The sequence below is a fragment of the Rhopalosiphum padi genome, chromosome 1 (assembly GCF_020882245.1).
Source record: "Rhopalosiphum padi isolate XX-2018 chromosome 1, ASM2088224v1, whole genome shotgun sequence".
NCBI lineage: Eukaryota > Metazoa > Arthropoda > Insecta > Hemiptera > Aphididae > Rhopalosiphum > Rhopalosiphum padi.
Window position 1 is genome coordinate 11,940,186 of NC_083597.1, and position 25,188 is coordinate 11,965,373.

At 24.8% G+C, this 25,188-nt stretch overlaps 1 protein-coding gene across 1 annotated transcript in view; it reads right to left on the reverse strand.

Annotated features, from left to right (window-relative positions):
* Positions 1-23,537, reverse strand: part of LOC132917292 (probable G-protein coupled receptor CG31760) — a 99,636-nt gene extending 76,099 nt beyond the window's left edge. Inside the window, exon 1 of the mRNA XM_060977968.1 lies at positions 22,645-23,537. Within this exon, the coding sequence (XP_060833951.1) occupies positions 22,645-23,145 (501 nt within the window). The 5' untranslated portion in view covers positions 23,146-23,537. The remainder of the gene's footprint in view (positions 1-22,644) is intronic.
* Between the last annotated feature and the right edge of the window lie 1,651 nt (positions 23,538-25,188).

Sequence of the window (25,188 nt, forward strand, 5' to 3'; positions counted from 1 at the left end):
TTTTTCTTCGATAATAATATATACTTTAATATTGCAAAGCAAGAATACTTAATAATTTGCTTAATAATCACAAAATAAACTACTTAATAATTGTACCTTCAATTTATTTTATTTTACTCAATAAATGTAAATTTTAATAAAAATATATTATATAAATTACACAAGAATAATATAAAATAATAATAACAACAATATATTCATAAATATTTTAATTTTGTTTAAATTTTAAGTATTTTATATTGTTAAAATTATAAATTTAAATAACCTTAGTTTGATTATCTAGGGTTGAAATGTATTTCAATAATTATACAAGAAAAAAATTTTTTTTTTCATAAAAAATATTTTCTTCATTAATATTTATGGAAAATAAATGAATTGTTCAAATATTTCATGTTATACATAATAAACATATTAAAAACATTTATTAAAATAAAAGTTATAATTTATAACGTTTATGCAGGCATTAATGTTTGGTAAATTATAATTAGGAACTTCACAATTCACAGCTCATAGATCTTAAAATCTAAATTAACGGTTTCCAGTTAACAGAATTTAATAATGTTATAACTACAGCCAAGTCTTAAGAGTTTAATTGACCATAGAATACATTTTAATTAAGTGTTGCGTAAAATATGATGATAAATTAATATTATTGAGATAACATAATACGTATCATTATAGCCACTCTAAGAAAATGTTTTTTTATAAATATTTGGTATTTGTATAATAATTTTGATTTCAACTTTTGAAATGTATGGCCTAACATAGATTTCAATAACTATATTTTTGATTATTGACAAATATAATACATAATATATATTGTACGTTAGAAATTAAAACTTATAAACAAAACGTAACTATTATATTTGTATTAAAAATTAAGCTGTTGCCTGTTTTACATAAAATAAAAAATGGAATATTTTTCCATATATAAATATAACTGCAAATTATAATGAATCCAATAAAGGGTATATGTAAATATTGTAAATTATTAAGGATCCATTTTATATATTAATCCCATACTCTTATAGATCATATTTTATTGTCTGGTATTTTGGCATCGTGTTAATATGTAAAACACGATCCAACCACCATAGATATTTCGGGTTCACTACTACTGCAGTAAAAAGTGTTTAAATCAAAGTTAGTAGTAAACGGTGTATATGTCATGTACAGTGGTCAGTGAGGAATCCTTTGTTCAGTTTAAAATGCACACATTTTTTTATATTGTATGGGTGACATACTTTTTAAAACATTTATATTTTTACGCAGAAAAGTAAGATAAGCCAACATTACGATAATACGGTGTTTACAATGAAAATGTTTTCATAAAAGTTTTAATCTTTGAAAATTAAAATGTTTTTTTTCTACGCATTACAATGTAATATAATATTATATAGGTGCTTTTACAATATAAAATAATATGCATCAATGTAATAATTGCTGAAATATTAAACTTAATAATTAAAAAATTATATAAAACATTTTTTTAGAGAAATATATTAATTTTAACCAGATTGCTAAAATTCTGTAATTATAAAAATTGAAAATTTGTTTAAATTGTTAATTTTCAATCTTATTTCAAGAAAAAGTTAACTAGAAAGTCACTCGGTTGTATTATAGTAATTTGAAGTTTCAAGTGTATCTCATAATTATCGAGTATGTTGCTGCGATGAATGCATTACATTTGTATTCAATAATAAACCATTATAGATGAAGTGGTGTTTTTTTCTATGACTATTTTATAATTTATTTATATTGATAAATTATTTTTTTTTCTTTTATATCGTAGGTTGAAATAGTCTTCGCCGAAAACTCGACATATAATATTAGGTAGGTATATAATATAAAATCATTGTTATGAACTTATAACATATTATTATGTTATTAGTCAACAATAATGTATGGTAGAACAACGTAAATATGTTCATAATATTACATAATATATTACTTACTTTTAATATTTTTCAATATCACGAAAATATACAAAATATTCTTGAAATAACATTGTGTCTAGAAAATTATATTATTAAATATTTGGTAAAATTTTCAAGTATCTACGGTTATTTTTTTTCTGATTATTTTTCGAAGTAGGTACTGTGAATATTTTTTGAAGTAGTGTGAATATTTTGACCATCAAAAGTACGTCTAAATTAAATTTTCTAACAAAACCTCCCGAAATTTAAAATTGAGGCCATGCCGTTAGATACACATATCTAACAACACACATCATTATAAAACCAATATAATTTATCTTGAGTTCTATCAGTGTCTAACAATTTTAGAACCATAGTTTTTTTTTTTCTTATAAGCATAATATTTAGTTGAAACTAGATATTATATTTGTTTATTTTTTTTTATTAGTCGTATTATAATAGTTGTCTTGTACTATCTTTGAAGTATTGTGTTTTAAATATTTTGAACAGCATTATCGGTATACAGTTTCATTACATGCGGCAATGCGACATGTCAACAATAATTATAGTACTTTCTACAGTTACTAGTATAATTCTATTAAATATTTTAACATTATAAAGTTGTTAATTGGTGATATAGAAAAATATATAGGTATGAAATCAGAAAGTCTTATATCTACAGCCAAACAGCCAACAATTTTTTTATCACATTCTTGATATATCATAAAAAATTTAAGTCGAAATTACTTATTAATTATCTTAGTGTTACTCCTGTATTCACGAAGATACACCGAAAGGGATTTGGTTTAAATTCTATATACAGTACTGCTTGTAAGGGCAACTTGTTTCCACATAACATCAACATTTCACATTAATTATAACTAGTGGATGTGCCATTTGCTATCTCTACATATTTATTAGAACAATAGTCAATATGTTACCTTTACCCTAACAACGCATTAAGTCTAAACCATTAGAATTGCCGATAACAATAATCAACAAAAACTCTATTTTATTGAATACAATGACAAAATTAAAACAATAACGATTCTAATATATTAGATTGATCTAAATCTTTATCGAATAAATTAAATGTTAAACGTATAATTCGAATAAAACTAAACAGCCCAACTCAAATAATTCAACTAATTTAATAACAGAATAGTAAAATTCTTATTCTGTCCAGTTTCCAGTTATCATCTTTTTCACACCAATATTAAATAAAACCTAAAATTAAAGTATTAAATCTTCTACGAATCAATTAAGTCGTTAATATTACTAGAAGGATTGTAAAAAATGGTCTAAAATTAATCACATAAAAAAACAGTCAATCCAAAAATACTTTTTCTATTTTTTTTTTTTGTCAATATTCAACCTGCACTAACTAAAATAGTTTATACTAGACACACTCTACCATATAACAATTACAAGTTATGAAATCCGCCCTTGATTTTACATTGTCTAATATACAATTTGTAGGTTATAAAGCCACGCCTAAGAGTATTGTTATCATTAACCTATACATGTAACATACAGTAAAAATCACATTTCGAGAGAATGTATAACAAATAAGGTTTCTCTGATGAATTGTGCGTTTATAGTAATCATTTACTTCTAGTTAACTATAGATTCTATATTCACAATACATTCAACAATCCTACCAACATTTTTCATCTAAACCACTTGTTTTTGATAGCAAATATCAAAACTTGATCACTTCGCAGCACATCAAATAACTTATAAGGATCCCAATATTTGAGCAATATGTCATATATTATCTGCTTAACAGTAATGTAATTCAAACATATATGTATGAATATCAAAGTAAATCAAAAATTAATCTCAATTAAAATTTAGATACCTAGGTACTTAAAAATCAATAAAATCGAAATCTCAAAATTTTACTTCTCTATCCTTTAATAGTATAATATTCTAGTTATTTCCAGCAATAGTTAAACATTTTTTTTTTTTTATTAAATGTATTTGTTGAATAAGAAACGGATATGTGTTGTGAAATTGATTTATCTTTTCGGTGAAAACAATAATATACTTTTGAGCTTTGCAATACATCAATATTTTATTATATAGTATTAAGAGAAATATACCGGTATATTGGATAAATATATATACCTATCAGTATAACAGGTATAGTAATATATCTGGTACAAACAATATAAATTATGATAACTGTTAATTTAAATATTATATTATTTGTACTACACACGCACTCGTACTATCACAATGCATAACTTATAATACCTATCTAGTATCTATATTCTATATAGTCAAAAAAATTGTCTGTGCCTAACATAACGTAATTTTAAATGTCTAACCAAATTTAAATGTATTGTTAAATAAAAATGCCAACATTGAGGTTATTTCCTAATCATAATTTTAATTGCATTAATAAAATATTTGATTTTTAGAAAATTGCCTACATTGTTTATTCATTATTAAGTATTGAAAATATCTTATAACTAATATTAGTCACTAATAATATGCCTAAATTAAATATTAATTACATAATTAACGATAACATATCTATAATTTGTGAGAGTGAGATTAATTAATTTGCAAGGCTAAACTTGTTTATTATTATATTATGTAAAATTTAATTATTGCTATAGGTAAAGGCAAAGAGGCTGACAGTTGATCGGTAACGTTCCACATTTGAGAGCAATTATAAATTATTGGAACAAAAACCACAAAGATTTACTATATGTCTTAGGAGAATAAGTACATATCCACATACCCTCCCCCTATGATTGGTTATATAAATATTTAAAAATACATTTAAATCCAGAACCTATTTTATTTAATTGTTTGAAGATTCTTGTACTCGAGAAATCAAATCTTAAGGAAACAGTAATAATAATTATTATTTAATGGTTAACTTTGTACATATCCGTTTTTGACCCTTCTTTCTTAGATAATTAATTATAAAGTATGTAGAAATAAATAAGCCATAAAAAATATGAACTAGAACAATTTTTTCAATTTTTTTTTTGTAAACCACCAAAAAATTATATCGGAGAAGACTCACTGGTTAAATCTTGTTTCGGACGCATAAACGTGTTAATATTATTTAATTAAGTTGTCACGAGTGAAAATATCTCCTATTAAAAATATTATTCAATACAATAAGCACAAGTTTATTTCCTATATCAATGGAATTTGTCCATAAAGCGAGCTATACTGACTGGCCCGTAAACTGAAGAATAGGTACTCAAACAAAAGCTCTAACCGAGCTTTGCATTTTACATTTGTTCATTTTTTTCACCAGTCGAATTCAGGTAATACAGTTCTTAAATATGTGAGTAGAACAAATTTAATATTCATGAAAGAAGGAAAAGATCCATCGGTTCACTCCTTGTGATGAATATTTTTTCAATCATGTGATTGGTAAGGAATTATTTTAAAAGGTTTCTCAACCATTGTAATTTTAGACATAAATTAGAAATGTTTTAAAAAATAGAGCCGCAACTACATTTTAAGTGAAACATAGCTTTTTTTCGTGGTGCATTAACTATTTTTAGTATTTTATATAGGGGATTTCATTTTAAGAACTATTTGTAACATTTCATTAGGGATGTAAAATAGTTGTGAAAATTGTTTTTAACATATTATAATGGATAATTTAAATTAAATATTATATAAAGAGTACATTACTGTTGCATCTAGTAGAACTGTAATTCTAGACTAAGTTAGTTTGTGATATTACGTAGATATTTATTTTATTACTAGTGTTTAGTTTTTAATTTTTTGAGAAATAATTTCTTAGATCAAGGATTATTATGTATAAACAATAATTTTTATGTTACAACATACAATAGAAGCCTATTTTGTATAATATATATAAAGTAATATCGAATATTCTATTATTATATTCTATAAAAAAATATATATATATAAAAAAAAAAAAAATGTTAAATGCTGTATATTTTTTTTACTGTAAATATATATATAAAAAAAAATAATAAATATATATAATAAAATATATAGTCAATTTAAAACACGTATGAATATCCTATGAATACTATTAAGATAAATAATATAAATATTGGGTTTTTTTAATAAAAATGTTAATGTTACTTTTTTGGTTTATCCATTTTTTTACAACTCGTTTAACTAAATATTTGGATATAATTTGGATTAACTATGTCCAATTCTTCAGAGCTTCACACTTAATATTTAAGGGCAATTTGTAATTATTATGTTTTTTGATTCTTGATATTATGTTTTTTACAGAGATGTCCGGCTTTCTAATAATGTTTGTTTAAAAGATACTTAAAAAATAATGAAATAACATTTCTGAGTACTTATTCCTTTTCATTAAATCTAATATTCATAAATCCCCTCATACCACCTATTATTTTAGTATGCGGTATTCAAACGATATCAAAAGAAGATAATAATTTGTTAATATAAATATTCTTTTTTTTATGTAAAAGTAATATAATATTATATATTAAGACCAGTAGGCCTGAGCTAATGTTCAGTTTATCTTCTCATCATCCAAGAATATATTTATTACATATACAAGATTTCAAATATTAAAAACGGCAAACAAAATTAATAATATTTTCTTATTTTTAAATATATTAATACAAATTGTATTAATGATATTTATCTTCTGGTTTTAGGTTAATAACACAATTATTGAATAATATTATAAAATATATTATTATATTTATTTTGAACCGCATTTGAACATTAATAATGATAAAATAAGGTATATCAATTCAAATAGAAGTTTGTAAATTCTCTAATTTTATAATTTGCAGTGGAAGGTACTTACAAATTAATTAATAATACAATTTTCAAATATATACATATATAAAAATTTCATTATTTTAGTTAACCATATAATAATTGCAAAAATATAAATAATTAGTTATATTTAATTATTAAAAACTAAAATAATTAAAATAAAGTAGTGTTTTTATAGTATTTATATATATATATATTTAACATAGTAGCATACAGTACAGTATATCTAATTTTATCATTATATAGGAATATAATGTAACATGTATATTATATACATCTAATAATAATAACGTTTCTAAATAATTGTATACTATTGCATATTAATTTAACCACTAAAATAATATTAAGTAAATTATTTATTTAATATTATAAATTAGTTTTAATAGTCTGTGTTCAAAATTTAAAAATCACTTATAAAAGAAAATGATTTTTTTTACAAAAACATATTTCATTAATCATCATCATTATTAAATTCTAATTCGAATAAAATAGTTACAAATAGTATTATACCTACCTACACCTATTTTTTAAAAAAATTTTTTTTTCTACGTTTAGCTTCTTACTAAAATAAAGTTATATTGGTAATAAAAAATAATTATTGAATTAAATAATAATGTTGATATTTTAAGCATATAGTATTTTCAGTCTTGGCTATGTAAGAATTAAAATGCCTATAGAAATATAACAATTCAATAACATTTATGCAAAATACAATTTATTACTATGTTCATTTTAATTTTACTTCTAGTAACGTAGTTTATTCAAAAATAAAATAATTTAGTGAATCATAAAGTTCAATCATAATTTGTTTAACAATAATTTGGAATAAAGTTATAATCAATTAATAAGTGCCACTTACTTCATTTTTTTATCTATTAATCTATTTTCAAAAAATTACCTAAATAATTTTAAATTGCACTTGTATGAACGTAATATTTTAATAAATTATATTATAGATTCTGACCGAAGCGATGAATGTATTGATTTTACATAAGATGTGTCTTTTTTTTTTGTGTAGAAAAACTTTTGATGCAGTAAAAGTGCTTCGATCTTAAAATTTAAGAGTGGTTTCTGTTAGCGAATCAGATCAATATATTATTGGAAAATTTTAAGTACTAAATCGTTTTTTTTTTTTTTTTTTGGTCTAATGTAAAAATTAATATATTTAAAAAAAATCGTATATTTTCGTACTATTTTCTATACGTAATAGAATTTTTTTATAATGTTTAAACTATAATAATAAATAAATATTTAAATTTGTTTAGATATTAAATGTCCATAATTTTTTATTGAGTTTAACAGTTAAAAAATGAAATGAAATGTTTCTAATAATTTATTTATATACCAACTAAAAATATCAAAAATATATTTTTATATTTTTTATTTTATAAGCGTTAAGTTTTAAATTAAAAGTTGTCAAAATTCATCAAGATCTTGAAAATATACATATAATCATTTTATAGTTAAAAAATCATAAAATGTTAAATATTTATATGTATGGTTTGAAAATGTAATAAAATTTATTTTATAAATTATGTTATTGGAATTAAAACGTAGGTGTAACACCTCAATTTTTTTACGATCACCTGAAGTAAAATAATGATTTTACATCAAATTATTTTCTTATATTTTTGTAATTCAAAAATGAATAATCATAAATAATTACTTAAAGTTTTCATCAAATGTTTTTATTGAGTTTTGATATTTATGAAATAATTTCTAAATATTTTGACTCTTGTTGAGTTATTTATACCATTTTAAATTTTTTTTGACGAATTTCGATAAAAAATCATTAATAGATCCAAATGCTTGAAATGTGAGATTCCTCATATTTAGTTATTTTAACTATTTAATAAGATCAAAGATATATGAGCATGATATTTATTATAAGCATTTGAAGTTCAATTTTGGTCAAAATTAGATATTTAAACACTGAACAAATAAACAATTTTAGTTATTTTATTGTAATTTAAAAAAAATAATATTTATTGTAGATGATTGAAATTTTTAACATACTTAATAATGTTTTATATACACTAGGTATGAAATTGTAAAATTCAAAGTATAGGAAGTTTGGTATATTTTCTATTTTCTCGATAAACATTTACATTGTTATAAATATGGTTATTAATGATAAATAAGTAATAATTTCTAGGTATTTATTTAAAGTCGATTACGTAAAATATCGGTTGTACCCAATTAAAAATTACAAAAATTAATTGATACTCTTGATGATAAAAGGTGAAACCCGAGTTGGAAGACGCAATTATATATAGCTTACCATGTAGTCACTCTTACTAAATACTAGTATTAATTGTTTCACTAAAACAGATCGAGCGTAACCAAACACATAACAACTAAATCGCCTACACTTAAATACCGGGCCCCTTATGATAACGATTAATAAAATATAATATTATAATTTATAATGTATTTAAATATTTTTTACTGAATTTAAATATAGCTTAAAGTATTCACTAATAATACAGTTATCTGTTGTGTTTATACAGGCAAAATTATCATGATTTTTTATCTTAGGTAAATATTCAACTAACTATTAACTATTTAATAAGGTAACTAATTATTTATTTAAATAAGTTTCAAAACTATTCTCATGTAATAACATTATAAACGTATACCCAAAAATATGTGTTAAGGTAATAAAATTGTCTTGGTTAATAAACTGATGTATTGAGTTCAAATTATATACAATATTTCAATATTTTCTAATTATTTTGTGAGTTTAATAGATCAACAAAATCAATTATATATTCAGTTTTATGGTGCACCATCTATAACTTATAACATCGTACAATATTATTTTAAATTTGTATTAATTTTATAATAGTTCTAACGCGATTCCTGCATGATACCTCTCATTGTTGTTTATAAAGTTTGAAATATATAATAATATCCAATATTGATAAGTAAAAAAAAACTGTCAGTTATATAATGCAACATTCCCCAAATTCGTTTTTAAAATAGTAAATATTGTTATATCAAATTAATTAATTTAAAAATACATTATTTTATTGTCATATTTTTACAAATGTACCTATGTTTAACTGATTATAAAATAATTACACTAAAATACAATTGCTTATTTTTGCTGTCTTTTGTTTTACACGTTTTGATTGATAATTTAAGATTTAAGTGTTAAAAAATGTACAAGAATATTATGTCAAGTACTCATATTTAATAAAACCAAAAAAAAAAAACATATTTTATTTTATTAATTATTACAATATCATCATTGAATATTCATCTATATTTAGTCGTTTAGATGAATATTAAATAATGGTAAAAACATTTTTTAAAAATGACTACAAAAAAAAACGTAGTTGTAAAAATACAAATTAAAAACCTAGGCATTTCTTTACTATATTGACATACAATATACTTCAAATGTACCTCGTCATTGACTACATCACTGTAATATTATAATGTAGGTAATTTAAGTGTTAAATTTAAATTTGATTTAGAAATCAATTCCGAGACAGCGGTGAGCGGTCTGCATCTAAATTTAAGGATTTTTAATAATTTATTTTTATATAATATATAACTATTAAAATAATATTCGTAAAAATGATTGCGTATTATGATATTTAATTGTTATTAACTTTGCAGTTAATAAGTACCAATGTTACATAGAAGTGTGTAAAAAGGTTCGTACTATTATAAACAGCTTATATTATTTTGAAAAAAACTTTTATGTATTTTAAATAATATTATTTTTACTTACTGATAATAAAGTTTCAAGTGTGATTAATAGGTACATTTATTTTTATTTATTTTAAATATAATAAAATAAATAACTAAAACCTTCGGAGTAAAAAATCGTTATTCTACATTACATTATTTAATTTTTTCAAAATGTAATCTTCAATTAGATATGATCAAAATTGTGTATAGTATCTTTGATATTTCTTATTGAAATATGAATAACTTTATTTTTAACTTAATCATACAATCTGAATACACAGTTAATAAGAGTAAAGTAAGTAAATAAACTATTGTTTGTACAAGTCTGAAAAACACGAATGCAGGGAGTACTCATCAACACCACTTCCACTTTATGAACTTATAGGCAGTAAGCTGTTATAGATTTCTTAATAGATTACGTGAAAATTTACGTTTAAAATTATGGAGATTGTTATCAGGTATTGCATGACACTACGAGTTTAGTTAGGTTTGAATTTGTTAAGGTCCACGGAGTTGGATACCGTATGCCATTGTAGGACATAATATTTATTAGTAATTTTTGTTTTATTCTTTAGAGGGGTTTTAGAAGGAAGTAGTAATCTTAGCTTGTAGAGTCTGAGGTTAAGCGATGTTCTTTTTGATTTAATATCAAATATCATTAAATCAGGTTAGTATTTTGTCAAGTAGGAGATTTAGGTACTTAATATAATTATTCACGGAGATTATTTTGTCATTTAGATAAACAGAAAAAATATTTTTTAGGGCTGAGGGTAAAAGTAATGTGGGTGGATTTGCTTTTGTTGGTTTTAATTTTTTATAAAATGAATCATTCTTGTTGTTGAGTTTAGTGGTTTTGGAGGTTATTTGAAGCACTGGTTTTATCGGAGTTAGATGAAGTTATGGCTGTATCATCGGTAAAAGTTGCTAGGATAGTGTTGTTGGACTGTAGTAGGACTATAGTATATAAATGTAGATAGTTGGGGAAAGGATACTGCCTCGAGAGACGCTTGATTTTAGATTTAGGGTTAGAAATTTATTCTTCAGATTCTACGGCAAATTATGAATTGAATAGGAATAAGTATAATTTATAAGAAACCTCATGATATATATTTATTTTTTTAATTACTGTTCTAGAAACATTTTTGTTTAATTATTTGTTCGAAAAAAAACACTAACAATTTCAATTGCCTATAAATAGCTTACATGATTCAGTTTAAAACATTCTACTAAAAAACTATATTGAACTCTGATAAAATAATTGTGTATAAACGTGTTCAATATTACAATTATTTATTACTTTTAAATATGTAGAGATAAATTTTGTCAAGACTATAGAGAACAAATAAAGTTAAATTTCAAGATATTATTTTATGATAAGTTTCCTTTACAAATTTATGTTACATAACGATTTTAAATTTAAATATAATATGATCACAATGAACTCATTATAATTGATAAAAATGTGTGATACACAGTAACCTTAAATTTTAATTTTTTTAATAACTACACATAAAATTATAAAACTGTATGTTTTCTTTAAATATTAACGTTTATGTTCATTTTACATTATACTAATTCTTATAATTAATTAATAACTGGAATTTTGGATAATTGAGCATATGCTATATATTTGACATTTATATAAAAACGCTTTTTATATTAGTAGTTATTATGTCTTCGTAATATCCGTTATATCATAAAGTTAAAAAACAAATGTATTAATCAATCGTTATACTTAATGACTTGATATAGGATTGTATACTGTAGGTATTTAGTATTAGGTACTGTAGGTAGGTATTTTTGTAAAAAATAACGACGCCGTACTTTTTTTTTTTATTGTTAACTAGGAAACAATGATTTTCCATGCATTATCTACAAACCCAGTCAATACAATAACTTTTATAAATTAAATCAACCTATTTAAAAAAAAAAATCCTTCAAGTAAATAACTGTTCTGCTTTTACAGACAGTATAAATATCCTTGACATTGAGTAGGTTACTACTGTAGTGATGATTTATGAATGTAACATATCCATTGCGGATATATTACATTCATAAATCATTATATACAATGAAAAACGACTTTGAGTGAAAATCGTTTAAATTTTTGGTAACTATAGTTACCAAATAATTATTTTAATAATAATATTCAAATTTTAAAATATATTTATATTTTTTTCTAATTATTTTAAAAATATTGGGAGATTTCTAAATTTAGCTTTCAAAGTACAAACTAAATCCAATTTCCACCTTAATGTTATCGATCGGAGCATTTTTACTACGAAACATTTTTTTAAAACATAAAAAAAAATTACAACATTGTAAAACCATTATATTCTTCTCTCCACTTAGAATATAAAATATAATCACATTTCCATCATAATGATTATATGAATGAAATATAAGTAATCACTCTTATATTTTGTGATAGTATAATATATTAAATATAGTTTAATTAATTATTAGTTCAATATATTTATTCAAAACATATCATGCTATTTTATATTCATTGAAATCATTAAATTTAGTTGAAATTTGAATTAAACCTACGTGGGCCACTTCAATAAACTTCTTAATCAAAAATATTCACTCTATGATGAGCTTATTCAAAGACGCATTTGAGCAGATACAATGATTTTTATTTTATAGTTAAATAAAGCGTAGAATACTACGTTTTAAATTTATGGACATTTGATTATGTATTATGAATATATACTGCTTGATAAATAAACTCAACCAACCACTGAATCCTCTAATCGTATTTCCTGTCTACCAATTTATCTAAATGTAGTGAAAAATAAACACTATATATATTTGGGAGCTTAAAAACAATCTGCCAACTTCAAATAAATTAAAAATTCATTTAATTTTGAATATTCATCATGCTAAATACTTTTAAGTGATTTACATTTAAATGTTGATATGCCATAGGTATATGTGTATAGGTATATATATTATATTTTCATGTATAAGAGAGTGGAAGAAACTAATAAAATATGATTATATTATACCATAGACAATATAATATGGTATTCGTTTATATAATGCTTTAAAACGTTATTTTTGTTAGAAAATATTCAAAAATTGATTCAAATGGTTAATAAAAACAAATGAAAACAATATTAATACTTGTAATTACCTACTCATATTCAATAATCGTAATTTGGTTTTTATTTCATTATTTTCTACGTTAAAAAACTTGAACAGATTTTACATTACAATTTTTAATTTTATAACATTAAAATTAAACAATATATTTATAACTAAGTTGTATTTTTATATGTCCACATTAACCTTACTAATATAATATTGTTATACTATTTTATGTTTTGCATAATATTATAAGTAGTCGTAAGTATAAAACGTACTTGTTTGTAATTGTATGTGTCATTGACTAATGTAACTAGATTTAATGGTGACTAACAGTTGTTAGTTGTTACACTACTGAAGATTAATTATTATGGACCTACCACAAAATTTAAATTTAAATATTTCAGTATAACTAAATTAAAATAAAAAACACTGCCACAATAAAATAATATTATTTGTTTTCCTTAATAAACATTGTACAAATTATTATTATAAATTACATTTATTTAAAAATAAATAGTATTAAACTGCTTAAAAAAAAAAAGTGACCATTGTGAGGGTAGTCATTTTTTTGTTATTCATTTTAATATAAGTTTATAGGAAGGAAAAATTATATAAAACCAATAAGTATTATTAGAAATATATATAAAATGTGTATTTATTTTATTTAAAAGGTTTATGGATGCACCTGATGATAAGCGCATATAAATTCTAAAATAGTATACCCATTGGCTATAAATTGTAGAAAATATGTCATACAAATATATTTCTCAACATTTGCTTATATGCGACCCAACACATTTGCCAATTTTTTTTTAAATGGGATGTTATCCAATATATCCATTTTACACTCAATTAAATACATTTAAATTCTTAAATATTTATCGAATTATGTATTTTAATAATATTTCGAGACAATCAAAAATGGATTTTCATACTAAAAGATTAAATAGTTTTAAAATAAAAAATTACAAGTTAGTTACTTATACAATATTATTCGTGATCCAGAGCTGTGTCTCATCTAAAGTATTAAAAAATGGGTAGAGCATTAACACAATTTTTGATTCATCTTAAATCATTTAGTTTAAATATTATGTTCCAAATCCCATTTAAGTATTTTTTCTAATTTGATAATTATATCGCATACTATGTTTTGGTATATATTATTACGAGAATATCATAAAAATTCATAAAAGTTTAAAATGCACTTAAGTGATTATTAAATATTTAGTTTAACTCAAAATTATAAAAATTTTGGTAAATTACAAGACCAATTTAGATACAATAAGTTTCTTAAAAATTCGAAATTCCAACGTTTATATATATATTATATGAAAAAAAAACCGGGGAATTAATATAACATTATAAATATTTTGAATTTGCTGTAAGAAGATTAAATAAGAATATAATATTAAATTGAAAATAGTTTTTACTCACAAACAAACATTTTATCATATATAATTCAAAAATTGAAAATATTGACCATGTCCAATGTCTATAAATATTTTCAAAATAGTAAAACATGTTTTAATTTGTATCATCCCTAGGAAATGCTAATATAACTATTTAATGATTATTTAATGTCTCTATAGATCTTTGATTTACAATAAAAATATTATTTGCGTAGTTAATTATTATTCACGTTTTTCGTAATTATATTTTTGTATAACCGGTTTGTTTGTTAAATTCAAGGAAATTTACACTTTTGATACAAAATATAAACTAGATGAAATTCGCTACTAATTACTTTTCTTGACGTTGAAGATTTGAGCATTTTTTCTTTTATAAAAAGTGCCTTCGAATACAAAAAGTAAAATTACACATTGTACAACAAATATATTCATCGCTCCATTCAGAACTTAAAATTACAAATCTTACTATTACTTACGAAATGATGAGATTTGAAATAAAATTTACATCAAGTAAATTAAACTATACGAAATAATTTGAAAAATTTAAAAATAATTATTAATATATAATATAATCAAATATTATTATTTATAATTTATTCGTTGCTCGGGTTAAAATTTTAATAAGATATCAATATTTTATATGAACTATATAATGTATTATAGTTATATTTTACAGATGCATAGTAAAAAATTATTCCTATTACAAAATTAAAAATAACTATACAAATTTAAATGTTATTATAAGTTATGTTAATTTTTTTTTTGCTATATTAATTTTATATTTTGACGATGAATTAACTTTGCATTTAACAAACTTTTTTACGAAAATCTGCAAATGATTTACTAAAATATAATAAACTGTGCTAGCTTTACATTTAAATATTAAATTTTAACGTATTATATCACAAGCCAATTTATTTTAATTTATCAACAATATGAGTAGCAGTATTTGCGAAACATTTTTATTTCAACCAATACTCAAATATATGCTCTTAATATTATTCATGGTTCACATTTTAATAACATTTGTTTATAACTATCACATTTTATCCAACTTTTCCATTGTTTATTAGATACCCCCTAGTATTAAACAAAGTATTTAATAAAGCTTGTCGTCTGATTTCAGCTCTTGCCTTATAATTTGTATAAAAAATTGTAGATGGGTCATTAAGAAAAACTACTTTCTCATTTTCTCAGTTGGTACAGTACCATTCCCTAACTATTCCAATCTAACCCTTACCCTGGTTTTACAACTTTAATATTCTTAGAGAATGTATAATCTCCTTATTTCGTGTTTTATTTTATATCACCTTAATTATTCCTTTTCATATTATAAACTTTTATTGAATGATTTTTCATACTCTCATTTTCAAACTGTACAAAAACTTCACAATCGACATTCCCTATCTCGTATTCAAGTGTCCCTGATGTCACCACAAATGTTCTCTCTTCTTGTCATTTTATAAATCATTAAATCAATACAATATTCAAAATATTTTCATCTCTACCTAAAAAGAAAATAATAAATAATAAATTTGTTTACAAATGCATCATGTCTACCAAACACACTATATAACTTAATTTTGTTTATTTATATTTGAAAAACTACATAAAAATTTGATCAAAATAAATTTTACGATGACAATTATTGTGTTTATGAGTAGCAATACTAAGAAATGTATGGATTAACTAGAATTAAAACAAAATAATACGAAATCCCAGGTTGTGCTCATGAATGAGGATAACTATATTTGCATTCAATAATCATAATAATTACAAATTATATTCTACAGTGGTTTGTATATTAATATAAATTCTCTAATTATTTTCTGTACATATAAAAATAATAGTTGCTGACCTAATTTATAATAATACTAATTAAGGATCCGTAGAAGCATAGACACAATTACTAACAAATTGATAAAATATATGTATATAACAACATTGTAAATTATATCGCCCCCAGGTAACTATAATGACTTAATCAAAACTTTTTTTTAAAAAAAAAAAACAAATATCAATTTGTTACAATAGTTATTTTAAATAAAAATTCAACCAATCCTTCACTATTTTACCAGATATTATTATTATTATTATTATTTGTATTATCTATTGTACTCCATAAAAACTGCAATTTTATAATTTAGTTTTTCATTTTTTTTTAAGTATTTTTCAAATTCTATTTTTTTTCTATAACCATAAATGGCTAACGCATTTATTTCAGTGCAAGATAAGACATTTAAAATAATTATTTTATTTAATAAAAAAATAACAAAATTAACATTTATTATACACCCAACCGTTTTTACATTATGAACACAATATTTTTAACTTAAATTAAAAAATGAATATTTTCTTAACAGATAATCATTATAATTGAAAGTATTTTAGTCCATTTAATACTTAATACTGTTTTTTTGTTTTAAAATAAATATAGATTTTAATTATTAAATACCGTAATACTATATTAGATTTTTACTTTATCGATGAAATTAAATTAAATTTATTGGTTAAATTAATTATAGTTCTTTTATTTACTTTTAACAGTGATTTTATAAAAGTCTTAAATTATTATTAAATATTATTAATTGCATTTTTAATACTGGAATCGAGTCCATTTAACATGAGTATTTCTCCTTTCTATCACATAATCATGTCTTGTTATTTTTTTCTCAACCTGTCTTTTCGTATATATTAAAAGTGTTCTTCTCTACTTTTAATAAAAATAAGCTAATAGTAAAAACAATCTGTTTTATATTATGTGCGTGGACTTTTTGCTTACATTTAATCTATTTATTAATACAAGACATAAAATACAAATTTTTATAGTATTACAATAAAATGTTTACCGACTTATTAAAGTATCCCATACTATTATAGTTTTAGTCCGTGTGTAGATAAAATAATATCAATGGTTAACAATCTCAAATATAAAGTTGTCCGTTGTAAACGAGGAAAACTAGAACATAATACAATAACACTAAGCATAGTTATCGTAATAAAGAATAAAACATTGATGAACTAACACCGATTGAAAAAGTATCCTATAACATACTAGATGACCGTATAAGATAACTAACCGTATGAGACTAATCCAATATGTTTTGTAGTCTGAGTGTATGTATATAATACTATCGGTGGTTTATAATTGTAACTATAAATGGTTATGTGGGCACTGAGCAGAGCAAATATATGCTATTACACACGTCATATTTAATCGTATATTGTTCAGGTAAGTATATTTCTTGATTTTTATCTTTCTAGTTTAAAGTAAAATTCAATAAATACTAATTTAAAATATAAGTGAAATATGTAAATTCGAATATATAAAAATGTTAATTCTTTGCCAGTGTGTCAGTGTGTCGGGGTTTATAAAACTCCACGCGATTAGATTTTGTGTGATACTATTAGTAATCGAACTTCGTAAAATTGTCTCTTCTGTAACACCCTGCTTTATAATAGTTCTTTATAATTAAAATACATTTTTTATTAAAAAAAAACTTCCTGTTTATTGTGTTTCATTATCATAATAATTATGTTATGTACATCAGTAATATTGATTTACGATTATTTAAACAATTTTACACATTATTTATGTATATTTATTAATTATTCTACATTTTTTTTTTATTGTTTTATTTATTTTATGTTAAATTATTTATAATATTATGTTCAATATTTTTTTATGGTTATTGTTACATTATTCATACTCGTATGTAAAGAAGTTACTGTACAACTAAAAGATTTTATTATGTTAATTACAATTTTGGGGTGCTATAAACTAAAACACATCAAAAATGGAAAATATCACGAACACGTAAATAAGGGTTAAATAATATGCGAAATCTTAAAAAAAAATATTATTGACTTCGAGTCTAGTATTATAAAACAAATGTGTACATCACTCAGTTATATTTTGAAATATTCATAAAAAACATGTTAACATCTATAAGTTCTTGCTATATTAATAGAACCAAGTGTTATAATTATACCAAATCGTGGTTTACACATTTAAAGATTTATTTGGAAATATTTATTTAGTAGGTACTTGATTTTTATTACCTTTATTTTAGATTTTTGGTTAAAAGACCTTTACGATAATAGTGATTTTTAGCCAAAAAGTTTTTAATGGATCTTATTGTATTATCTTAAAAGTCATGCATTATTTTAAATAGATAATCACAAAATCACAAATGCCGGCAGTAACCTATAATAATATAGTTTCAAGCAAATACAATAAACACACGAATGTTCATCTGTCTGTGCAAACATTTTAACCGGATGAATTAAAAGTTTTCGTCCTATACCTAATAAAACAAATACCAGTGACGACCATGACTATGATCTATATGATATATGATTAAAACGTAAAACTATATTAGTAGGAAGTTTGAAGCTAGTGACTACATACGTATATAATTACTTGGATAACTGCATTGCAGATAAAGAACGTAAATACAATATTTGAGTTTTCATTTAAATAGTTATTCGTGACGTATTATTATTATATGTCTTCGCTGCTATACAAACTGCGAACAATAGCGATATTCCATTACCTATTATTACTGATCAAATCATACAATATATCGATTATGAAAGAAATTACATGCCTAAACGTTATCATTAAGACTAGGTGGCTTATTAATTCTTACATAATATTACTTTGATAGTTTGTGTGTAACCGCAGAGATAGTTCTTTTTGGACTTTTATTCATTTCAACGGTAAACTAGAATAGTAATACGATATAAACACCGATAGTAATATTTTTTTATGTTTATCGTATATAAATTTAAGTTGAACAAAAGATACACATTTGATAAAATAATAATTAATTACTGAAGTTTAAAGCTGTAACCGCCACCGTTAAATTTTAATTTAAAGGGTAATATATGGATAGTAATTAATAAGTCGCAACTTCTTTTTCAATATTTTTGGAGGATTAGTTTGAATAATTTTTTCACGAGAATATTAATTGGTGAATCAGAAAAAAGATTGATGGTATCCAGCTTCTCATTTTAAACGCAAATAATAGTATTTATGATTAAAACGTAATACGTATGTTATTTTGATTTCATTAAAATATTATGCTTCAGCACATCCTCAAGTTTGATACGTCCAAATTTATTGTAACAATTAGTAGTGTTTACTTGTTCTTCAAAGTATCATTTTAATTTTTACCATGGTAATCACAAAATACATAACTGGCTATGTTTTACTCAATGATCATTATATACAATGTACACATTAGAGGAAAATCACATGGCTTTTAATCAGTAATTTGATAATCACACAAAAATATTTGCCGAACTAAAAAAAAAAACTCGTACCAAATACTATACGTATAAAATATACTATTTTTGAACTAATTTGTAATGTTTAATGTAGGTAGAACATATATAATATATCTGGCATACAATGAATTAATACAAAAATAAAAAATAGTTACCTATGGATGGATAAAATGTTTTTAATTTAATAAAGTCGTGTTATTTTATAACTTAAAAAAAATAATCCATTTTATGTATAAAGGTTTAAAAAAATTAAATGTTTGAAGTGATAAATGTTTTATGTTGACGGATGAATTATCATATAAATGTGTAATAATGTATAAATGGTAAATATTTTGGCGAGAGTGATAAAGTACCAGTCAACTACTATGCGATTTCCCAATAATATGTACATGGTAAAACAAAGGTTATTCAACGAATACGATATAATATTAACTAATTTAATAACTATTATTTTAATTTATTACCATACTAACTTCTGCTACTGTCTTATTCATATAAAATATGATTGTATTATTAAATGTCCTTATTGTTGAATTGTATAACAGATTTATTGATTAACGATTTAAAAAAAATATATTATTGCTATAAGACTAATATTATTGAGATTATAAAGTTATCGTACACACATAATAAGGAGATGCTGGATACAGTGGTGGGAGGTCAGTTTCTCTATTCCATAGCCAGGTTCTTATTTCAATAAAAATACACATTAAGAATTAAGATACATAGACTCACCAGTTTTATTTAAATTAATAATATTATTGTTTATAATAAGTACATGTACACAGACCTCGATTTGTGTATAATAAACGAATGGTATTTTTATTCTCTATTAAAAATTGTTTATAAATATTTAAAAAACAAAACTATTATAAACAGCTATAAATGTATATTATAACATAGGTAGGTTTGATATTTTATTTTACTGGATGACAATAAAAAAGCTATTTTTGTATATCTAGTGTTATTGGGGTACCTATTGGGTAAAATAACTTTAGATGTATTGACATAATATAATATATAGTATACTATGCTATTTGTACGTGTTATAAATAGTGTATTTATTATAATCTGTATGTATCACTGTATGATAAGTTAAAAATGTATTTTATAGAAATATTTTTTTTTTATTCTATTTATTTTCATATTTTAATTTACCTAAATAATAGTATAATAGTGGTTTTATTAGTGTAGATTTTATTCTTAAAAAAATACTTGAAAGCCAATATATAGCGAATTGAAATTAATATAAAATAAATAAATAAATTACATTTCGATCATAAACATGTTAAAAGTTTTTATGTATTTTTTTTGAATTTACATTTATTTGCATGGCAAATTAGTCATGTCGGTGTCAACATATTAAGTAAATCAATTGACCCCATAGATTTTGTAATATGTACGCAGTTAATCGGGGTTACTCTTATAGTGATGTCACGGTAGTACAAGTCCTGGGCATTGGCGCAACTAGGTCTAAAATATTAGGGAAGCTGCAGGCCCACAAATAAATACGTAATTTAATTTACTTACTTTCATGCTTTCCAAGAAACTAGGAGGGTTGTCTGGATTATTTTAATATAAATAGTAACGACTGTACAAATAATACGGATATTTTTTTTGGTTTATTAAAAATACTAAATAAGTTGTTTTGTCCATTTTTAATCATCAAAATAAAAGTAAAATATTGGATTGTGACCAGCCACTACTGGTAGATGCCGCATGCCCATATAATATTTATTAGATAAAAATATTTTTATTAAACTATACGTAGTATATTGCAAAATAAACTTTAGTATTTTATATTTATACAATTTACTTTTGAATAATTCTGTTATAATAATTATCTACATAATATTGCATAGGATGTATCTCACATTTTCACTATTTTTTGCTTAAATTATTATTTAATCTTAAATAATCAAAACAATTTTTGGAGGGGGGGGGGGTAAAATATATTTTAAGGAGGTTTAGCCCCCTAAGTCCCCCCTAATCACGCCAATAGTCCTGGGTACTACCAGTGGCAGCTTGAGTCTTCAAAACTCGAGAAGCAAGTTTCATAACAACCCACCCACCACACACTATCTAAATTTACTAGGACCAATGTAATATTTGTAGGCTCTTCTTAGGTTAAATTTTTTTATTAACTTTTACAATTTATGATGATATTATTATAATAGATACACTTATTTTTTACCATTATTAAACCTGTTCAACTTAAAACAATTTTTTTTTCCTATTTTCGGGGCAGGAGCAGTGGCTCCTAGTATTCCTACTGCAACAAGCCGCCCCCGTGTGTACGTCACTTAAATTCGAGAGTAAGACGTGCCGTCGATCGTATATTAAACGGTCGTAAATCATAACAACAGTGCCGAACACTGTTGGTATAAACAGACAGACATGTCTGACCTAACGAGCGATGTGTAAGCGAACTCTAATAGTACTCGGTAAGTCAGTCTACTAACCTGAGCGTATCTGTCCACGACCCCTTCGCCCATGTTCAGATCGGTGCCGGCGGTGCAGTTGTCGCCCAACTGCTGTTGCGACTCGACGATGCGGAGCAGCGAGTTGGCCTTGTGCCGGTGCTGTTGCTGCTGTCCGAACTCGTTTGACGCCAGCGACGGCGGCAGTGGCAGCGGCCCGGACGTCCCGCCGCCCGGGTCGTGCAAGCGTCCGTCGACGGCGGCCATGGCTGCGGTCGTCGTGGCCACCGTCGCCGACGACGCCGACGTGCTGTTGGCCACCACCGGCAGTTGCAGGTCGTTGTGCTGTTGTTGCGCCCACCTGGCCATCCTAGACCGGCCGTGCCGGACGGTGACGGCCATGGCGCTCAGCACCCACATGGACACCACGGTGGCCACTAACATGGCTGCGGCTGTTCCCGAGACGGCAATGGCGGCGGCGGCGGCGGCAACGGCGGCCACACCGAACCGGTCGCGGTGGTCGCCGGCGGTGACGTGTTCCATCGGTGGGCCCGCCGGCCGCAGCAGGCCATCGTCGCTGCACGGGCGGACGGACCGACGAACGCGTCCAATATCCGGCGGCGGATTCGTACACCTGTGTTCGGGCCTCCTGTGTTCTCGGATACGACCGCGATCGGTGGTAAACACCGGCGGTGACCACGCCGGAACGCCGCCGGGGCGCCCGGTACACGGAGCGGACGACGACGGTCGTGTTCGGCGCGTGTGAAAACTCGTCAGTGTCTCCGCCGATCGTATTGCGTTCGCGTACCGCCCAGGGCGACGACGTTGGTGACGTGCGAACCCGGTTGGCGCCGTCGAGCGACTAACGGACCGTCTCAACGTTGGCGCGCGCGGATTACGTGGGCGACAAGGGCGCCACGCGTTACACGGCCGTGCACCACGCTCCGATCGCCGCCGTCGCACGCTCGCTCGCTCGCTCGGTTCCTCGCTGCCGCGGTTTTCAGAGGTATCGTACGCGCGAACCACGAAAGCGTCTTCACTGGCGCTCGTACGATCGGTGTCGAAGTGTACCAGAGGTGTCCGTTGAGATCAAACGGATTTAAGAAATCACAGAATTTTCACGCTGTTCTAATATTATTATAATAATATTATGTACTTATTTAATAGTTTCTACTATTATAAAGCTCGCGCTACGGTTAGCTTATATTTTTTACTCGTAGCCAACACAATTGTAACGGATTGTGTTTCTTCTAAACACTATATATTATAATATAAGCCCATTGATAACCGATATAGAAGATTAAGTATAAAAGAAAACCAACATATTGTATAACGGAGATTTCGATATTATTGAGTTTGTATATGTTCTCATTAGATAAACAAAATATAATAATAAAATAAGCAGTTCAAAATTACATAAAAACAATTTTTTTTTTTAAATTTGTTAAAAGCTTTTTTGACGGTTAACAGATTTAGGAAGTGTATAATTATATTGTCAGTTGGTACCCGACAAAATATTTTTATCTAATCGAGAAAACAAAATTACTTAACAAGTTTATAATAATGTGTGCATTTAGATCTAAATTTAGGATTACATTGTCGGGTGGCACATGTTTGTTGGGTGTATTCGATCGAGTGTGGCGAAATCACGGGAGACGCTGACCAAAGCAGACCACGCCCAGTTTCATTCGGCGTGTGTCACGCGAAAACTACAAGACGTATTTTTGAAAATAATTGAGGTATTCAAAATTTAAACGGATTTATACATTATTATGTTGTATATTTATTGCAGAGATTTATATATTTAAAACCATACGTATTCGATTGCGTGCAAATACACATATACTTGATAAAAAAAATAAAATAATACGAATTATGAAAATAAGTGTGTTTTATAATTTAAAAATAGTGAAAATATTATTTTTTATATATTATTAAAACAATATACTCTTTTTTGACTTAAAATAAAAATTATTCGTATTGTTTTGCAGCTCGCTGATTTCATACAGTCGACAACCTTGACTAAACAAATTTATTTTCGAAATAATATGAAATGTATTATTAAAATTTATACCATAACATTTTTTGCTTTTAATAATAATATGTGATATCTTATATACTTGATATTCTGATATTTTGTCAACTTATACCAAGTGCACTCATCCGTCTCAAAAAATAAAATATAATATTTTGTACATACTATATTGTTATGATAAATATTTACATGAACTATACCAAAATGTATGATATAATATAATTAAGAGAGAATACGAAATTCGTTTTGAATTAATAAAAATGTATTTCGTCGTTTTTATATTAACAATAAATGATACAATGAACAATACAAAATAAAAATAAATATATTTTTTATAACGAATTCTGAAGTTTTGATTTCTGCAGCAATATATCTTTAGATATATTATATAATATTATTTATACATCTCACATTATTTATAATGTGAAAAAAATATATATTTATAATATAAATTAACTAATTACTTTTCAGACTATATTATATTATTTTATTAATACATAGGTACATTATTTAATTTTAATATACTAAAATCACTGTAATAAAAAAAAAAA